The sequence below is a fragment of the Halichoerus grypus genome, chromosome 2, assembly GCF_964656455.1.
Source record: "Halichoerus grypus chromosome 2, mHalGry1.hap1.1, whole genome shotgun sequence".
Classification (NCBI taxonomy): domain Eukaryota; kingdom Metazoa; phylum Chordata; class Mammalia; order Carnivora; family Phocidae; genus Halichoerus; species Halichoerus grypus.
Window position 1 is genome coordinate 160,544,221 of NC_135713.1, and position 12,948 is coordinate 160,557,168.

Genomic DNA, 12,948 nt, shown 5'->3' on the forward strand with positions numbered 1-12,948 from the left:
CTTGGCCCGTTCCGGCGCCCGGGGCTTCTCCCACTGCTGTCCTGCCATCTCTGATCCTGGCCTGGCTCTGTAATGGGCCAGTGCTTCTCGACCAAGCGGGCTTTGCCTGGCTTGGGCCATTTGTCAACGTTCTGAGGATTTTTAATGGTTGCGACTGGGAGGGGACTATTGGCATCTGGTGGGTAGAAGCCAGGGACACCGTTAAACGTGCCGTGTGCAGTGTACAGTCCCCGCCACAGGGCATCACCTGGCCCAGAATATCAGCAGTGCCGGGGCTGAGCAACCCAGCCTGGGGGAGGAGCCAGGAGCCCCTCAGACATCAAGGCCCTGGAGCTGGGCTGGTTCAGCGCTGCCCCGTCCCCTCCTGATCCCAGCTTCATGATGGCACGGGGAGGCCAGGGTGAGAGTGGCTCCCAGTCCCCCATCACAGAGAGTGAAACAGGCCCTTTAGAGGCGAGTGGACGCTGGCTGGCTGCCCAGGACACGGGGACATGGGCTCTCTGTCCCCTGCAGTCTGCATAGCTGGCCCGATCTCGCTGTCACCAGCCAGGCTTGGTCAGGGCCTCTGGGCCTCCCGACTCCCCGTTGGGCCCAGGAGATGCCAGCAGGCCCCTGCAGAGAGCCACCACGGGACAGCTGGGGGGCTGGAGCCCACCGACTGGGAGACTGTGGGCCGGTCACGCCCCCTCGCTGAGCCCCCCACGACCATCACATATGGCTGGCGGTCCTGGCCTCCCTGGGCCTGACCCATGACATTCTAGGTATTTTCTGGTCCTCCATGTCAGTCCCCTCTTCCCCCCCCACGAGCAGAAGGGGTCACGTCCCTGTCACGCTATACGAGCTATCACATCTTTTGTCACCTCCCATTCGTGGAGCACCCGTCGAGTGCCGGGCACCTTGCTGGTTCTCACCCCCTGCATCGTGGCTCTAGTCAGGCTTCACAGCAGCCCTGAAGCAGAAGGCTCAGTGGGCCCACTTCACAGGTGAGAAAACTGAGGCCCAGGGAGGCCCAGCTGGGACTGGAGCCATGTTTGACCAGAGCCCGAGTGACTCACCCTGCTCTGGCAGGGGACTGGGCTTGTCCCCTTTGCCTACCACCGGCCCACGTGGGGCCCTGGGCAGCTTGGTACGGGGTCAGGTGGCCTCTTTGTGAGCATAGGAGGCCCAGTGGGGGGTGCAGGCGGGGCACCTGCAGGTCCTCCCCGGCCTAGTGCCCACCCCGTCGTGCCCCCCAGTGGTTGGGGCAAAAGCCACTCTTGGAGCGGACGGAGCGCTGCCCAGCTGTCCTCCCCTGAGGTCCTCGCAGGGACTGATCTCTGCCTCCCTTTTGTGCCTGAGGAAGCTGAGATTCCAGAGAGTCCAGGGCCTTGCCCCAGGCACCCCACGGGAGCCAGCCTGGGTGTCCTCCACCCTGCCTGTTACATGCTCTGCTGGGGATGCCCCGGGGCTCAGAGACAATGCGGCTTTGTGGGATCCCCTACCTCTGCGCACCCGAGCCCTGAGTCCTGAGACGTTACCTCATCTGGGCCAGATCCCACGGGGCGGGGCCCACCCAGGAACAAACAGGCAGGGGAGCTGCCATGATGGGAACGGGGGGTGCAAGCCCCCACCTGCTGCTGCCGGCCCCCGGATCGGATGGGCCTTAGAGTCCGAGGCCGTCTGTGTAGTGCGCAGGCAGGGAAATGAAGGCCCAGGGACCTGCTCAGCGTCACACAGCAAATCAGGGGAGCCAAGGCCTCTCACTTGGAGTTGGGTCTTTCTGAGATGTAGGTGGTGACCTTCTGAGCCCTTCACGGGGACAGGCTTTGGGGTGGGCGGGGGCAGACACTGGTGAGAGCGGGACTAAGGCTGGGGGCTGTTCTTCAAGGCCAAGGAGAGGCCTGTGGCCCCAGCAGGCAGAGCTCTGGGCAGGGAGCCACAGAAGCCACAGAGCTGGGCTGTGGTCGGGCACAGGTGATGGGGGAAGGCCTCAAACCGCCTCCAGGATCTTTGTTCCAACTTCTGGTCCCCGAGCGTGCTCTGTGTTGGGTACAAAGTCACGAGCACTAATTGTCCTGGGTTATGGCCAGCTTCCTGCTGAGCTGGCTGTGTACCGACAGGCAGCTTGGGGGGCAGGGGAGCCGGCCCTGGGACTAGAGGCTTATCTACCTACTGGGCTGGGCCCCACAACAAACGATTATTCATCCCACGGCCAGGTGGGCATCCATGCCGGCCACGTAACCTCTGGATACCGCCCTGGGGCTGCCCAGCAGAGGGGTCTGGGACCTGTCACAGAAGGAACAGACACAGGAGCACCCTTGGCCTGGGGGCCCGCATGGAGGGCAGGCTCCGGCTTTCTCAGACCCATTCCCTCCTCCCTGTCGCCCCTGCCCTGACTCAGGCCATGCACCCCGTCACTCACAGAAACCCCCTCCCTGTCCACCTCCTGCCCACCCCCCCCACCCCCCATTCATTCACCCTCCCGCTGGATGCCAGGACTGGCGCTATTCTGGAGGGGCAGCTCCAACTCCATCACTCCCCGCTCTGAATCCTTCCATGGCTCCCTACTGCCCCCAGGGTAGAGCCAGGCACTTGAGCAGGGGTAGGGTCTTTCATTGGCATGTGGCTGAGCCTGCTCTGCAGGCTCCATCACCCACTGTCCTCCCGCCAAGGAAGTCCTCCCAGGTCTTAGATGCCACTCCTGCTGCCAGGCCTTTGTGCTCCCACGTTTGGAATGCTGCACCCTTTTCCCACCCGACCCACTCATCCCCGCCTTCCGGATGTCAGCCTATACCCGGGAGCCTCCCCAGCCCCTCCCCCAGAGCCGGGGTTCTTACTACTCTGCCTCCTCCCCCACCTCCAGTGCAGGGTCCTCGTCACCATCCCCTCGGTCTGCAGCTGGGTAGGGGTCGAGGAGGGAGGAGGGAGTGAAGTCGGCACAGACCCCCTCTGGAGGGAGTGACTCCTGTCACGGACCTGTAGACGGACCGGCAGGATGCTGCCGAGGGAGTTTCTGCCCTGGGCAGGTGTCAGATTCACTGGGGCTTGCGGTAAACCTGAAACTCGCAGCCTGCCACCCGTCCTCCAGAGGCACGTCTCGGGGAGGGGACGGGGGGCCGGGAGCCTGGGTTTCTAACAGGGGCAGTGCTTGCACCAATGAGCCCAAGGGTCTTTCCTATCCTGAGGCTCTACTTTGGGGTCCCCTCCACTCCTGGGTCTCTTTGCCCTTCCCAGGGCCTGCCGTGCCCTAACCCTGGCTTTTCGCACCTGCGCGGGGGCCTTTCTGGCTTGCCCTGAGCCACAGGACCAGCCCGGTGAGGAGTGGGGTTTGACCATTTACTGAACCACTGCTGGGTGGCAGGCGGTGAGCTGGCCCGTGAGAAAGTAGGAGAGTGCTGTGAGCCTGGTCCTCAGTGAGCAGGGCTCAGTGGGGACAGTGAGACAGCTGTGTGCAGGGAAGACGGGGAGAGGGGCCCGGCCGGCCACTCGCCCTGGGAAAGCCACACACTTGCCCGACAGCGATACCCCGATCCCTGCACAGCCCCCGTGGGACTTTTCTAAAACGTGTCTGCACGCCCCTCCTGCTCAAGACCCTGCAACGGCCTCCCGCCACCTGCGATGGCTTGTCCCATGCTGGCCTGGCCACGCACGTCTTGTCCTGCCCACGTCTGCTCCGTGGACAGCCTTCAGGCCACGCCCAGGCCATCCTGCGCCACGCCTTTTGTCACTAGCCCCACCCTCCTTTCTGTCTTCCCACCGCTTTGCGCCTTGGCCGGGACCCTGTGGTCCTCACACACACCACCCCGTGCCTCCAGCCCGCCCCGCACCCCCTCCCCGAAGCCCTGCCTGAGCCCTGGGCACAAGTTGCTGCCCACCCCCACCCCCGCCAGTGTGGTCAGGGCTGTGGTCACATAACTCTGCCTCCTGTCCCCTAACACAGAATCTCAGGGTGCGGAGCAGCGGGGGAACGGAGTTCTTCACACGGTCGGCCACCAAGTTCAAGGGTGCCCTGGCCCAGAAGTTCATGTTCGTGGATGGAGACCGGGCCATCTGTGGTTCCTACAGGTGACTCTCCAGCTTTCTGGGGGCCGGGGACAGAGGTGGCTCCTGTTCCCAGCTGGCTTCTGCCCTTCATCCTGCCTTATGACACCCTGGTTATTCCGGTTCATGGGTCCCAAAACTGCTGAGGTGTGAGCGGGGCTGGGGCACGCCCGCACGCCGCCCGCCTGTCTCCAGAAGCAGGCAGGGGAGGGCTCCTGTCCCCAAAACTGTTGTGCCAACCTAGAGGTGTCACCGGCCTGGGGGTGGGTGTGGGCCAAGCACACGGGGCGGTCACTCGGAGAGCCACCTTCAGGGATGGGCCAGGACGAGGATGGCCGTGGCCCAGCTCTGCAAACCCCGCCATGCAGGGGGCGGCGGGGGTGGGGGGCGGGCTGTCCCCAGCCATGCCTGTCCATGCAGCCAAGCCACCGAGGATAGCACCTGCCCCTGTGTGCTGGACGGCGCCGGGGCTGTACCGTGCATCCCATGAGCGGCCTTACGGGGCCCTCTAACAGCCCGCAGGAGCGCCACACTGCTATTTTACACGGGTGGGAGCAGCCCCGGTGCAGGTGACTTGTCCCAGACTCAGGTCTGACCCCGAGGCTTGTGCTCACTTCTCGATTCCATCCAGGCCCCCGTAGCCAGTCTGATGAGCGCCAGCCTCTGGGTGCTCGGGGCCTTGCTCACACGCCCGCTGCTGTGGCTGGGGACTCCCTAGACTGGGGACCCGAGGCCAGAGGGAGGAAGCAGGCCCCCCCTGTGCCTGACCAGGCCGCCCCGTCTCCCTGTGCTACAGCTTCACGTGGTCAGCCGCGAGGACGGACCGGAACGTGATCTCCGTGCTGTCGGGCCAGGTGGTGGAGATGTTCGACCGGCAGTTCCAGGAGCTGTACCTCATGTCCCACGGCGTCAGCCTCAAGGACATCCCCATGGAGAAGGAGCCCGAGCCCGAGCCCATCGTGCTGCCCTCTGTGGTGCCTCTGGTGCCCTCGGGCACCGTAGCCAAGAAACTCGTCAACCCCAAGTACGCGCTGGTCAAGGCCAAGAGCGCCGACGAAATCGCCAAGACGTCCTCCGAGAAGCAGGAGGTCAAGAAGCCCCCCGGACTGCGGGGCGCCACCCTGGCCGAGCGGCCCAGAGACGTCCCGGAGGCGCCCCCGCCCGTCCACCCCGGCCTGCTCAACCTGGAGCGGGCCAACATGTTCGAGTACCTGCCCACGTGGGTGGAGCCGGACCCGGAGCCCGGCAGTGACATCCTGGGCTACATCAATATCATCGACCCCAACATCTGGAACCCCCAGCCCAGCCAGATGAACCGCATCAAGATCCGAGACATGTCCCAAGCTAGCAACCAACTGTGGAAGCAGAGCCAGGACTGCAGCCCCAGCCCCGAGCCCAGTGCCCCCCAGGACGGGGGCCCAGCGGAGAACGGCCTTCCGCAGGGGGACCCCGAGCCACAGCCCCCCGTGCCCAAGCCCCGGACAGTCCCTGTGGCAGAGCTGCTTGCCCAGGACAGCGGCGGTGTTGACTGGGCCCTGGAGACCCCAGAAGAGGAGACGCCCCAGAATGGGACAGATGGAGCACCGCCCAGGACACCGGGCCCAGGCCACGCCCTGCTCCAGCGGCAGCTTTCTGTGACCCAGGATGACCCTGACGGCCAGGGAGCGGTGATCCCCAATGGGCTAGATGGGGAGGAGGAAGAAGATGATGATGACTACGTGACCCTCAGTGACCAGGACAGCCTCTCGGGCAGCTCTGGCCATGGCCCCAGCCCCCGGCGGCCCTCGGTGGCCTCCTCTTCTGTGTCAGACGAGTATTTTGAGGTGAGGGGGCGCTCAGCCCCTCTCCGGAGGCGCCACTCCGAGCAGGTAGCCAACGGGCCAGCCCAGCCCCCCCGCCGACAGCTGAGTGCCCCCCATGTGACCCATGGGACCTTTGGTGGACCCCTGGGTGGCTCGCCGTGGGCCCCAGGTCGGGAGAGAGAAGAGGCGGGTACTCCGAGGAGGACGCAGGCTCGGAATTCCACGGACAAGGAGACACAGGTGAGTCGGGGTCCCTGCCCGTGAGGGGTCCCTCCCCCAGGCCTGAGCAGCCAGAGTGGTCGTCTGCTGGGGTACCGGATCCCCAGATCGGATGGCTTTGCGTGCGACAAATGGGGAAACTGATGAACGGGGGCGGGGGGCAGGTAGCAACAACGCAGGGCCACACATGTGGCTGGTCCCTACCGACGCTGGGGAGCCCCTGTGCCCCGTAAAGGCAACCGAAGCCAGCTACTGGGAGCCGAAAGGAAACGCGCTTAAAATACCCAGAGATTTCAGACATTGGAGTTCTAGGGAGTTGACTCTGCCCTGCCGTGTGGTCCACTCCCTTATTTGCTGATAGCACAGAGATGTCCTTTACACCCCCCAAGGTCACCCAGCAGTAAGTGGTCCCTGTCTGGACCTCATGTCAAGCCACCTCCATGTCAGTCCCTTTGATGAGGGCCCAGGGGACCACTCTCCTCCCCTCTCCCCTGGCTCACATTCATCATTGCCTCTCCTCCTGGTGACCGCTGCAGGTCCAGGACCCAGAAGCCTGGGCCCCCCGCAGCCCCAGCCCAGCCCCCCGTGCCTGTCCTACCTGGGAACAGCACACGGCTGATCATGCCTGGCATGATGATCAAGCCCATGGGCAGCATCTTGAGGTAGCTGGCCAGGATGGAGCCTGCCTTGGCGTGGTTCAGGTCCCGGGCCGACAGCGACCGCTGCACAATGACCTGGGGGCACGAGGAGGGGGTGAGTCCCAGGCCCCCTCAGGGGCGCCTGTCGGGGGCTTTCTCCTTGCTGTGCCTCAGGGAGTGGCAGGAGATAGGGTGCCGTCCCTCTAGCCCTAGAGCTGCTTGAGAGAACTGAGCCTGATGCCCGACAGCAATCCAACCGGAAGCATCGGTTGGAACCAACGGCTTCTGAGATTCCTCCCAGCTCTGACATGATTTCCTTTTGTTTCTGTTTTTTTTTTTTTTAAGTGTAACTTTATTTGTTTTTGTTTTTTGAAGATTTTATTTATTTATTTGAGAGAGAGATCACAAACAGGGAGGAGGGGTAGAGGGAGAAGCAGACTCCCCGCCGAGCAGGGAGCCTGATTCGGGACTCGATCCCAGGACCCTGGGATCATGACCTGAGCCGAAGGCAGTCACTTAACCAACTGAGCCACCCAGGCGCCCCTTAAGTGTAACTTTAAACAGCTTCACAGTGATAGAATTCTTGTGTAGTTCAGCCACACAAATGGTACAATTCAGTGGTTTTTAGTACGTTCACACGGTTGGACAATCTGCAGCTTTTAAGTAGTTTATGTTTGGTGTTTTGCAGTTGAAATCACCAGCTGCAGTTCAGAAGTAAGAATCTGTGGTTTTAACTTATTTTCCAAACATGTGAGCTGCATGCAGAGTTTCCCGCATTTCCCTTTAAGACACGGCTCTTGGTAGAACAATCATTATTGGGTGCCAGAGTGGTGACCCCGAGTGTGCAGGACAGGCTGACTTCCATCCTGCTTCTCCAACGGCTGCCTCTGACTGGGGACAAGTCCTTGCCTGACTTTGGGCCTCAGTTTCCCTGTCTGGACAAGGAGGGGGTTAGACGCAGTTCTCCGGAGTTCATCCCCTCTGATGTCCTGTGCTTTGCCAGAGCCCGGGGCTGCTCTCCTCGTGGGAGAGAGAAAGCATTTCCCTAAAACCCCGCACGTCAACTCTCATGATTGTATTCTGTGCTCACGGTGGCCAGCCCTGGGAGGCGGGGGGGCAGCTGCCGTCCCCCCATTCTGCAGCTGGAGAAGCTGAGGCCCACTGCCCCAGCAGAGCGAGCATCGGGCAGCAAGGCCGGGACCTTCCCTGCGGGGTCAGCGGGCTCCCGCCTCCCCAGGACGTCTCAGCGCAGGCTCGGCCCCAAGCCGGCACTCACTCCCCAGGCCCAGCCACTGAAGCTCCCCGAGGCTGTGGGACCTTGTCTGCAAGACGGGGTACTACCACTGAGCCCCGGGGTTGCTAGCAGGACTGAGTGAGGCACTGTGTAGAGGGCCGAGCCTGTGCCTGGCTGCTCACAGGTTCCGTGAGTTCAGACTTCCTTGGGGTCCATCTTCAGGGTCAGCCACGGTGCGATGCTGGCCCGCGAGCATAGGGACCCTGGCGCCACTCTCTGGGCAGGTCCTGAGCCGGCCTGGTTGTCAAAAACTGGTGCTCAGACAGGGCCACCGAGGCCAGGGAGGGGTGTGGCCGAGCTCGCTGCCCATGGGGCCTTTTGCCTCCTGGGCCGGGGTTTGCTTGTTCCTGAGTTTGAGAGCATCAGCTACACATTACGGACGAGCCAGGAGGTAGTGAAAAGTCCAAAGCCAGTGAAAAGCCCCGGGGTCGCAGCGCACAGAGCCGCCTCCTGGTGCTGACCAGACCGGGCGTCTCGGAGGGCTGCCCCGGCCCGGTGGCCAGTTGGCGTCCTGCAAGCCCCCGCTTGCTGCTGAGGGTCACGGCGGAGTAGGACCAGCCACGTGGGGTTCAGTGCAAAGGGTACCTGTATTGTGAGGTTCTGGGCCAAGGCCTGGCCGTCCCCCCTGGGCAGACCCAGCCTGAGCCAAAGGATGACAGGGAAGTCAGGCTAGGCCGTGAGGCCCCAATGTCAGTGGTACTCGGGACCACCTTGGGGTCAGCAGCGTCCTGCCTCGGTATCCAGGCAGTAAGGCGCATCCAGCCCTGACCTTGAGGCCTGGCAGGGTCCTGACTCACTTGGCCTTCATGGGAAAATCTCTTGACTGATATCCCGCCCAGAAATGTCAGTGTCATGCCAGGGAGGAAATGACAGGTGTCCTGGGGTGAAGGGGCATGGGCAGGCCCTCCACTCTCCCGGGATGCTGGGTAGACACCTGCTGTCAGCTCAGTGTGTGCCCCAGAGGCCCATGTGTGAGACCGGAATCATGTTACAGCTGGGGAAACTGACGCCCAGCCTCCCAAGGTTCCTGAAGCCTCCTATCCTGGATTACTTCCCATGGACACAGCCCAGAGACGGTCCTTAAGCGAACACACACTGAGCTCCTGCTGCCTGGGAGAGGGAGAGCCAGGTCTGAGCCCGCTGAACATTCCCCTCGTGGGCGGGAGCCATGGCCATGGGGGAGGTCACTCTATTCCGGGTGCAGATCCCAGGTCTACCTTCTGGGCCTCGGGGTTGTGGCCTGGGACTGGGGTTGGCCAGGCCTCTCTTGCAGGGAAGGCTCTCCTCACTCATCCCCTAGTGGCTGGCTGGGGTGGCTCTTGGGCTTTGCTGCCTCAGGCCCATGGTGGGGCCCTTGGGGAGCCAGGTCCAGAGGCAAGATGGTCATCTCTTGCTTCACAAGACCTTTTGCCACCAGGCGGCTGCCTGGAACTGCCCACAGTCCCCTGGTGTGTTCACAGCCCAGGGAGAGCGAGAGTCAGACTCCAGAAGAAGACCCAGCCCCTGCGCTCACCAGAACTTCCCCGGCCCACATTGAGGTGCTCCCTCCAACAAACCCGTCCAGCCCCCTTTACAGATGGAGGAGGCTGGGGCGGGCACAGCAGGAACTTGCCTTATCATAACCACAAAAGGCGGGATTATTCCCGTAGGACTCGGGGAAACTGAGGCACAAAGTAGTGAAACAGACTTGTCTAGGACCACCAGCGGGTGAGTGGCCAGGCCAGGAGGCAAACCCAGGTGTGCTAGCTGCGGCCTGCCCCCAGCCCTTGGGGGGGCTCACTGTCTCTGCTCTTTCTCTTCTAGGGCCAGCCCATCCCCCACTATAGGGTCCCTGCCTCAAGAACCAGGGAGAAAGATGGCTTCCTGCGGCCGATGAGGACCTCGGGACTCGCACGGTACCGCCCTGCTGCTGATGGCACCCAGAGCTCTGCCAGGAAAGCGGGCCCGGCCATGGCAGGCCCATACCCCTGGCAGGTCAAGGGGGGCCCCATGTCCCGCACTCTGGCCGATCCCGGGACCCCAACACTGGCCCGAAACGCCAGCCCCCAGGCTGATGGCAGGCGCCCTGAAGAGCAGCCAAGTCCTTTCGGAATCCCGTACTCCAAACTGTCCCAGTCGAAGCACCTGAAGGCCAGGACGGGCAGTGGCCAGTGGGCCTCCTCTGATTCTAAACGGAGGGCTCAGGCCCCCCGGGACCGCAAGGACCCCTAGCACCCCGTCCCTGGGCCTGGAGCCGTGCAGTCCGTGGTCTCTGCCCCAGCCCAGACTCACCAAGCAGGTGTCCGTGGGGCTGTGCCAGGGACTGGCAGACGGGCCGCCCGGACCGTCCAGAACCCGGCCCGGAAGGCAGGAAGGTGGGGTGGCCGGCGACGTTGACACTCACCTGGTCAGTGCACCAGTACCAGGTGGCCATGATGGTCAGACCAAAGGTCATCCCGGTCCACGGGAGGTCCCCTGTGTAGGGGTCTCGGAACATGTGCATAGCGTCTGCCCGCGGCAGGTGGCAGGTCGTGTTGGCGATGGTCCGGCGTGGGATGGCCTGGGCATAGGCAGCCGCCAGTTGCTCATACCCACCGATCTGGTCAAAAGCTGGAGAGGGCGGGGCAGGGACGGGTTGCTGGCTGGTGGCCCTGACTCAGGGCCCCCACTTCCCAATGCATCAAACTTGACTTTTTCCCATTCACCTTTCCCAGTCTCTGGAAAGGTATGGAGGGTAGAGGGTTTAAAAAGCAAGGGGGTGGGGGATTCAAATGACTGTTTTATTTGTATTTAAAATAAGACTATTAAATGAGCATTTTGCACGTGGACACCTACAGTGTCCCCTTGGGCCCTGGATGCCTGTTGGCCTCGGGCGAGGGGTTCTCTGCCAGGCTTCAGATTGTTGACTCAAGGGAGCAAAAGTACTTTTTCTTGGCATTCGAGGACCTTCCCGAGGAGTCTAAAGTGTTAAAGCCCTGACCTGGGGCTTCTGAAGGATGTGACTTCGGCAGAGCTGAGGATGCCCGGCAGTCATGTAGCACTGAGAACAGAACGAGTCCCAGAGGGGGCACGGGAGTGACCGAGGCCACGTGGCCAGCCGGCTGGGGCTCGGGCCAGAAGTCATTTCCCTCCTTTCACTCGCTCACTGTTCCCGTCTACCTCAGGGTCAGGGCCCTGCGTGGCCAAGCCCCGGCCCATCTGTGGCTTCTGCTGTGTCCGCAGTTACTGCCCCCCCCATCCAGCCTGGGCCTGGCTGCCTGGCTCCCTCCCCTGCAGTGGGTTCCAGGGACGTGGGCCCCTGTCTGAAAGGAGGCAGACACGCAAAAGTGAATACGGGGGACGCTCTGTCTCATCTGCCTGCTCCTCGCCCCTCTGCCCCGCCTTTGCCAGGCTGGGAGCCTGCCGCCGGGACTCTGGCCCTGGCCTCTCTGCCGCCCCGAGCCCAGGCCGGCCCGAGTACTCAGAGCAAGCGTACGAACGCTATTCAAAGGTCAGAAATTGCCGGGCCACAGGATCCTCCAGTCTGAGCCTCGGTTTACCCCTGTGGGATCCTGCTGGCTCTGATAGCCCCTAATGGGGCCGCCCTCGGAGCTTCGTCCGGGTTCCCAGGCCAGGATCACCGACCCATCTCAACCCTCTCCCCTCCTCCCCGGCCCCGGCCTGCGGGCTGTTGCAGCGCTTCTGCCATTATGCACAGGATTTTGAACAATTGGACCAGAGGCCCGGGCGGCTCTGTGGTCCGCTGATGGTGCGCACACGTGCCCTCGGCCCTCCCTCTCCATCAAGCCCCGAGCCGGCCCGGGGCGGGCCACATGCTCAGCTGGGCCGCCGACGGGAGGCCGCCGCCGCGGGGGCTGCCGACTGCCGACTGCCGGGTGGCTTGACCTCGTGAGCCCACCCCCACCCAGTGCTGGCACCTGGGTCCTGGCAGTGCAGCCCCCCCCCCCATCCCGCTCACCTTTGACGGTCAGGATGACAGCCCCCACCACCATGATGAGCGTTTGCAGGGCGTCCGTGTAGATCACAGCAGCCAGACCCCCTGTGGGTAGAAACGACGGAGCTCGAGGGGGGAGGGGCAGCAGCTCCACGACACGTGTCCCCTGCCCTCTCAGGTGCGTCAGCTGTGGGGCCAATCGGCTGGGCTGGCAGCGCCAGCTCCACGGCTCCACTGGCCAGGCTGTGGGGGGAGGGGGCCCCCGCCTCCAGCTCATGCCCCCCATGCATCTGCCCCGCCGCAGGGATGCCCGGGCCGGCTGGCGGTCAGGCCCCCTGTGTGCAGGGTCCCCGGGGCGCCGTACCTGCGATGGTGTACAGGGCCGTGATGGCGAGCATGAGGATGGTGGAGAGGTAGAAGTTCCAGCCCAGGCAGATGTGCACGAAGAGTGCCCCTGCGTACAGGTCGATCTGGGGAATGGGAGAGGAACTTGCGCGGAGGCTCGAGCCAGGGCACCACTCGCGCGCCGTGTGGCCTCGGTGCCCCGTGGACAAGGCGGGAGAGACACCCCCAGCCACCCCGCACCCCCGCCGGCGCTGTCGTGAGGGTGGGAGGAGGTCCTGGATGTGGACAAGCGGTGTGCAGGGAATGTTGCTAATGTTAATAAAGTCCTAAGTGGCCCATGTCCACCGAGGAGCAGTGTTGTCATTGAGTCTGGCCCCTGCAGGGGGGTGGGGGGTGGTGAGATGGGAAAGGAGGAGTCCAGGAGGGCTTCCTGAGGGAGGCTCAAGAAGACCAATGGGCCTCAGGAAACAGGTCTGCAGGCCAGTATCCGTCTGGGTGTGCCCCCTATTCTCTGCTCCCCATTAGACGGGGGCCCTGAAAAGAGACCAGATGTGTTCTGGGTGGGGGGGGCAGGCTGGGGAACAGACAGGCAGTCTTGCTTACTGCCCTCCAGTGGGGCTGGACCCGAAGCCAGGACCATGTCTCAGGCCCAGGCTGGTCCCCAGGGGCTGGACTGGATCCAGCCGCTGTTATCCCAGACCCCGGGGCGGCGTGTGG

The 12,948-nt window shown here is 63.4% G+C and overlaps 1 protein-coding gene across 2 annotated transcripts in view; it reads left to right on the plus strand.

The window, feature by feature from the left end:
* Nucleotides 1-12,580, plus strand: part of FAM83G (family with sequence similarity 83 member G) — a 30,089-nt gene extending 17,509 nt beyond the window's left edge. For both annotated transcript variants that reach the window (XM_036073503.2, XM_078067998.1), the window contains 3 exons: nt 3,920-4,044; nt 4,817-6,062; nt 9,777-12,580. In XM_036073503.2, the coding sequence (XP_035929396.2) occupies nt 3,920-4,044; nt 4,817-6,062; nt 9,777-10,184 (1,779 nt within the window). In that variant the 3' untranslated portion in view covers nt 10,185-12,580. The remainder of the gene's footprint in view (nt 1-3,919; nt 4,045-4,816; nt 6,063-9,776) is intronic.
* Nucleotides 12,581-12,948: the final 368 nt, after the last annotated feature.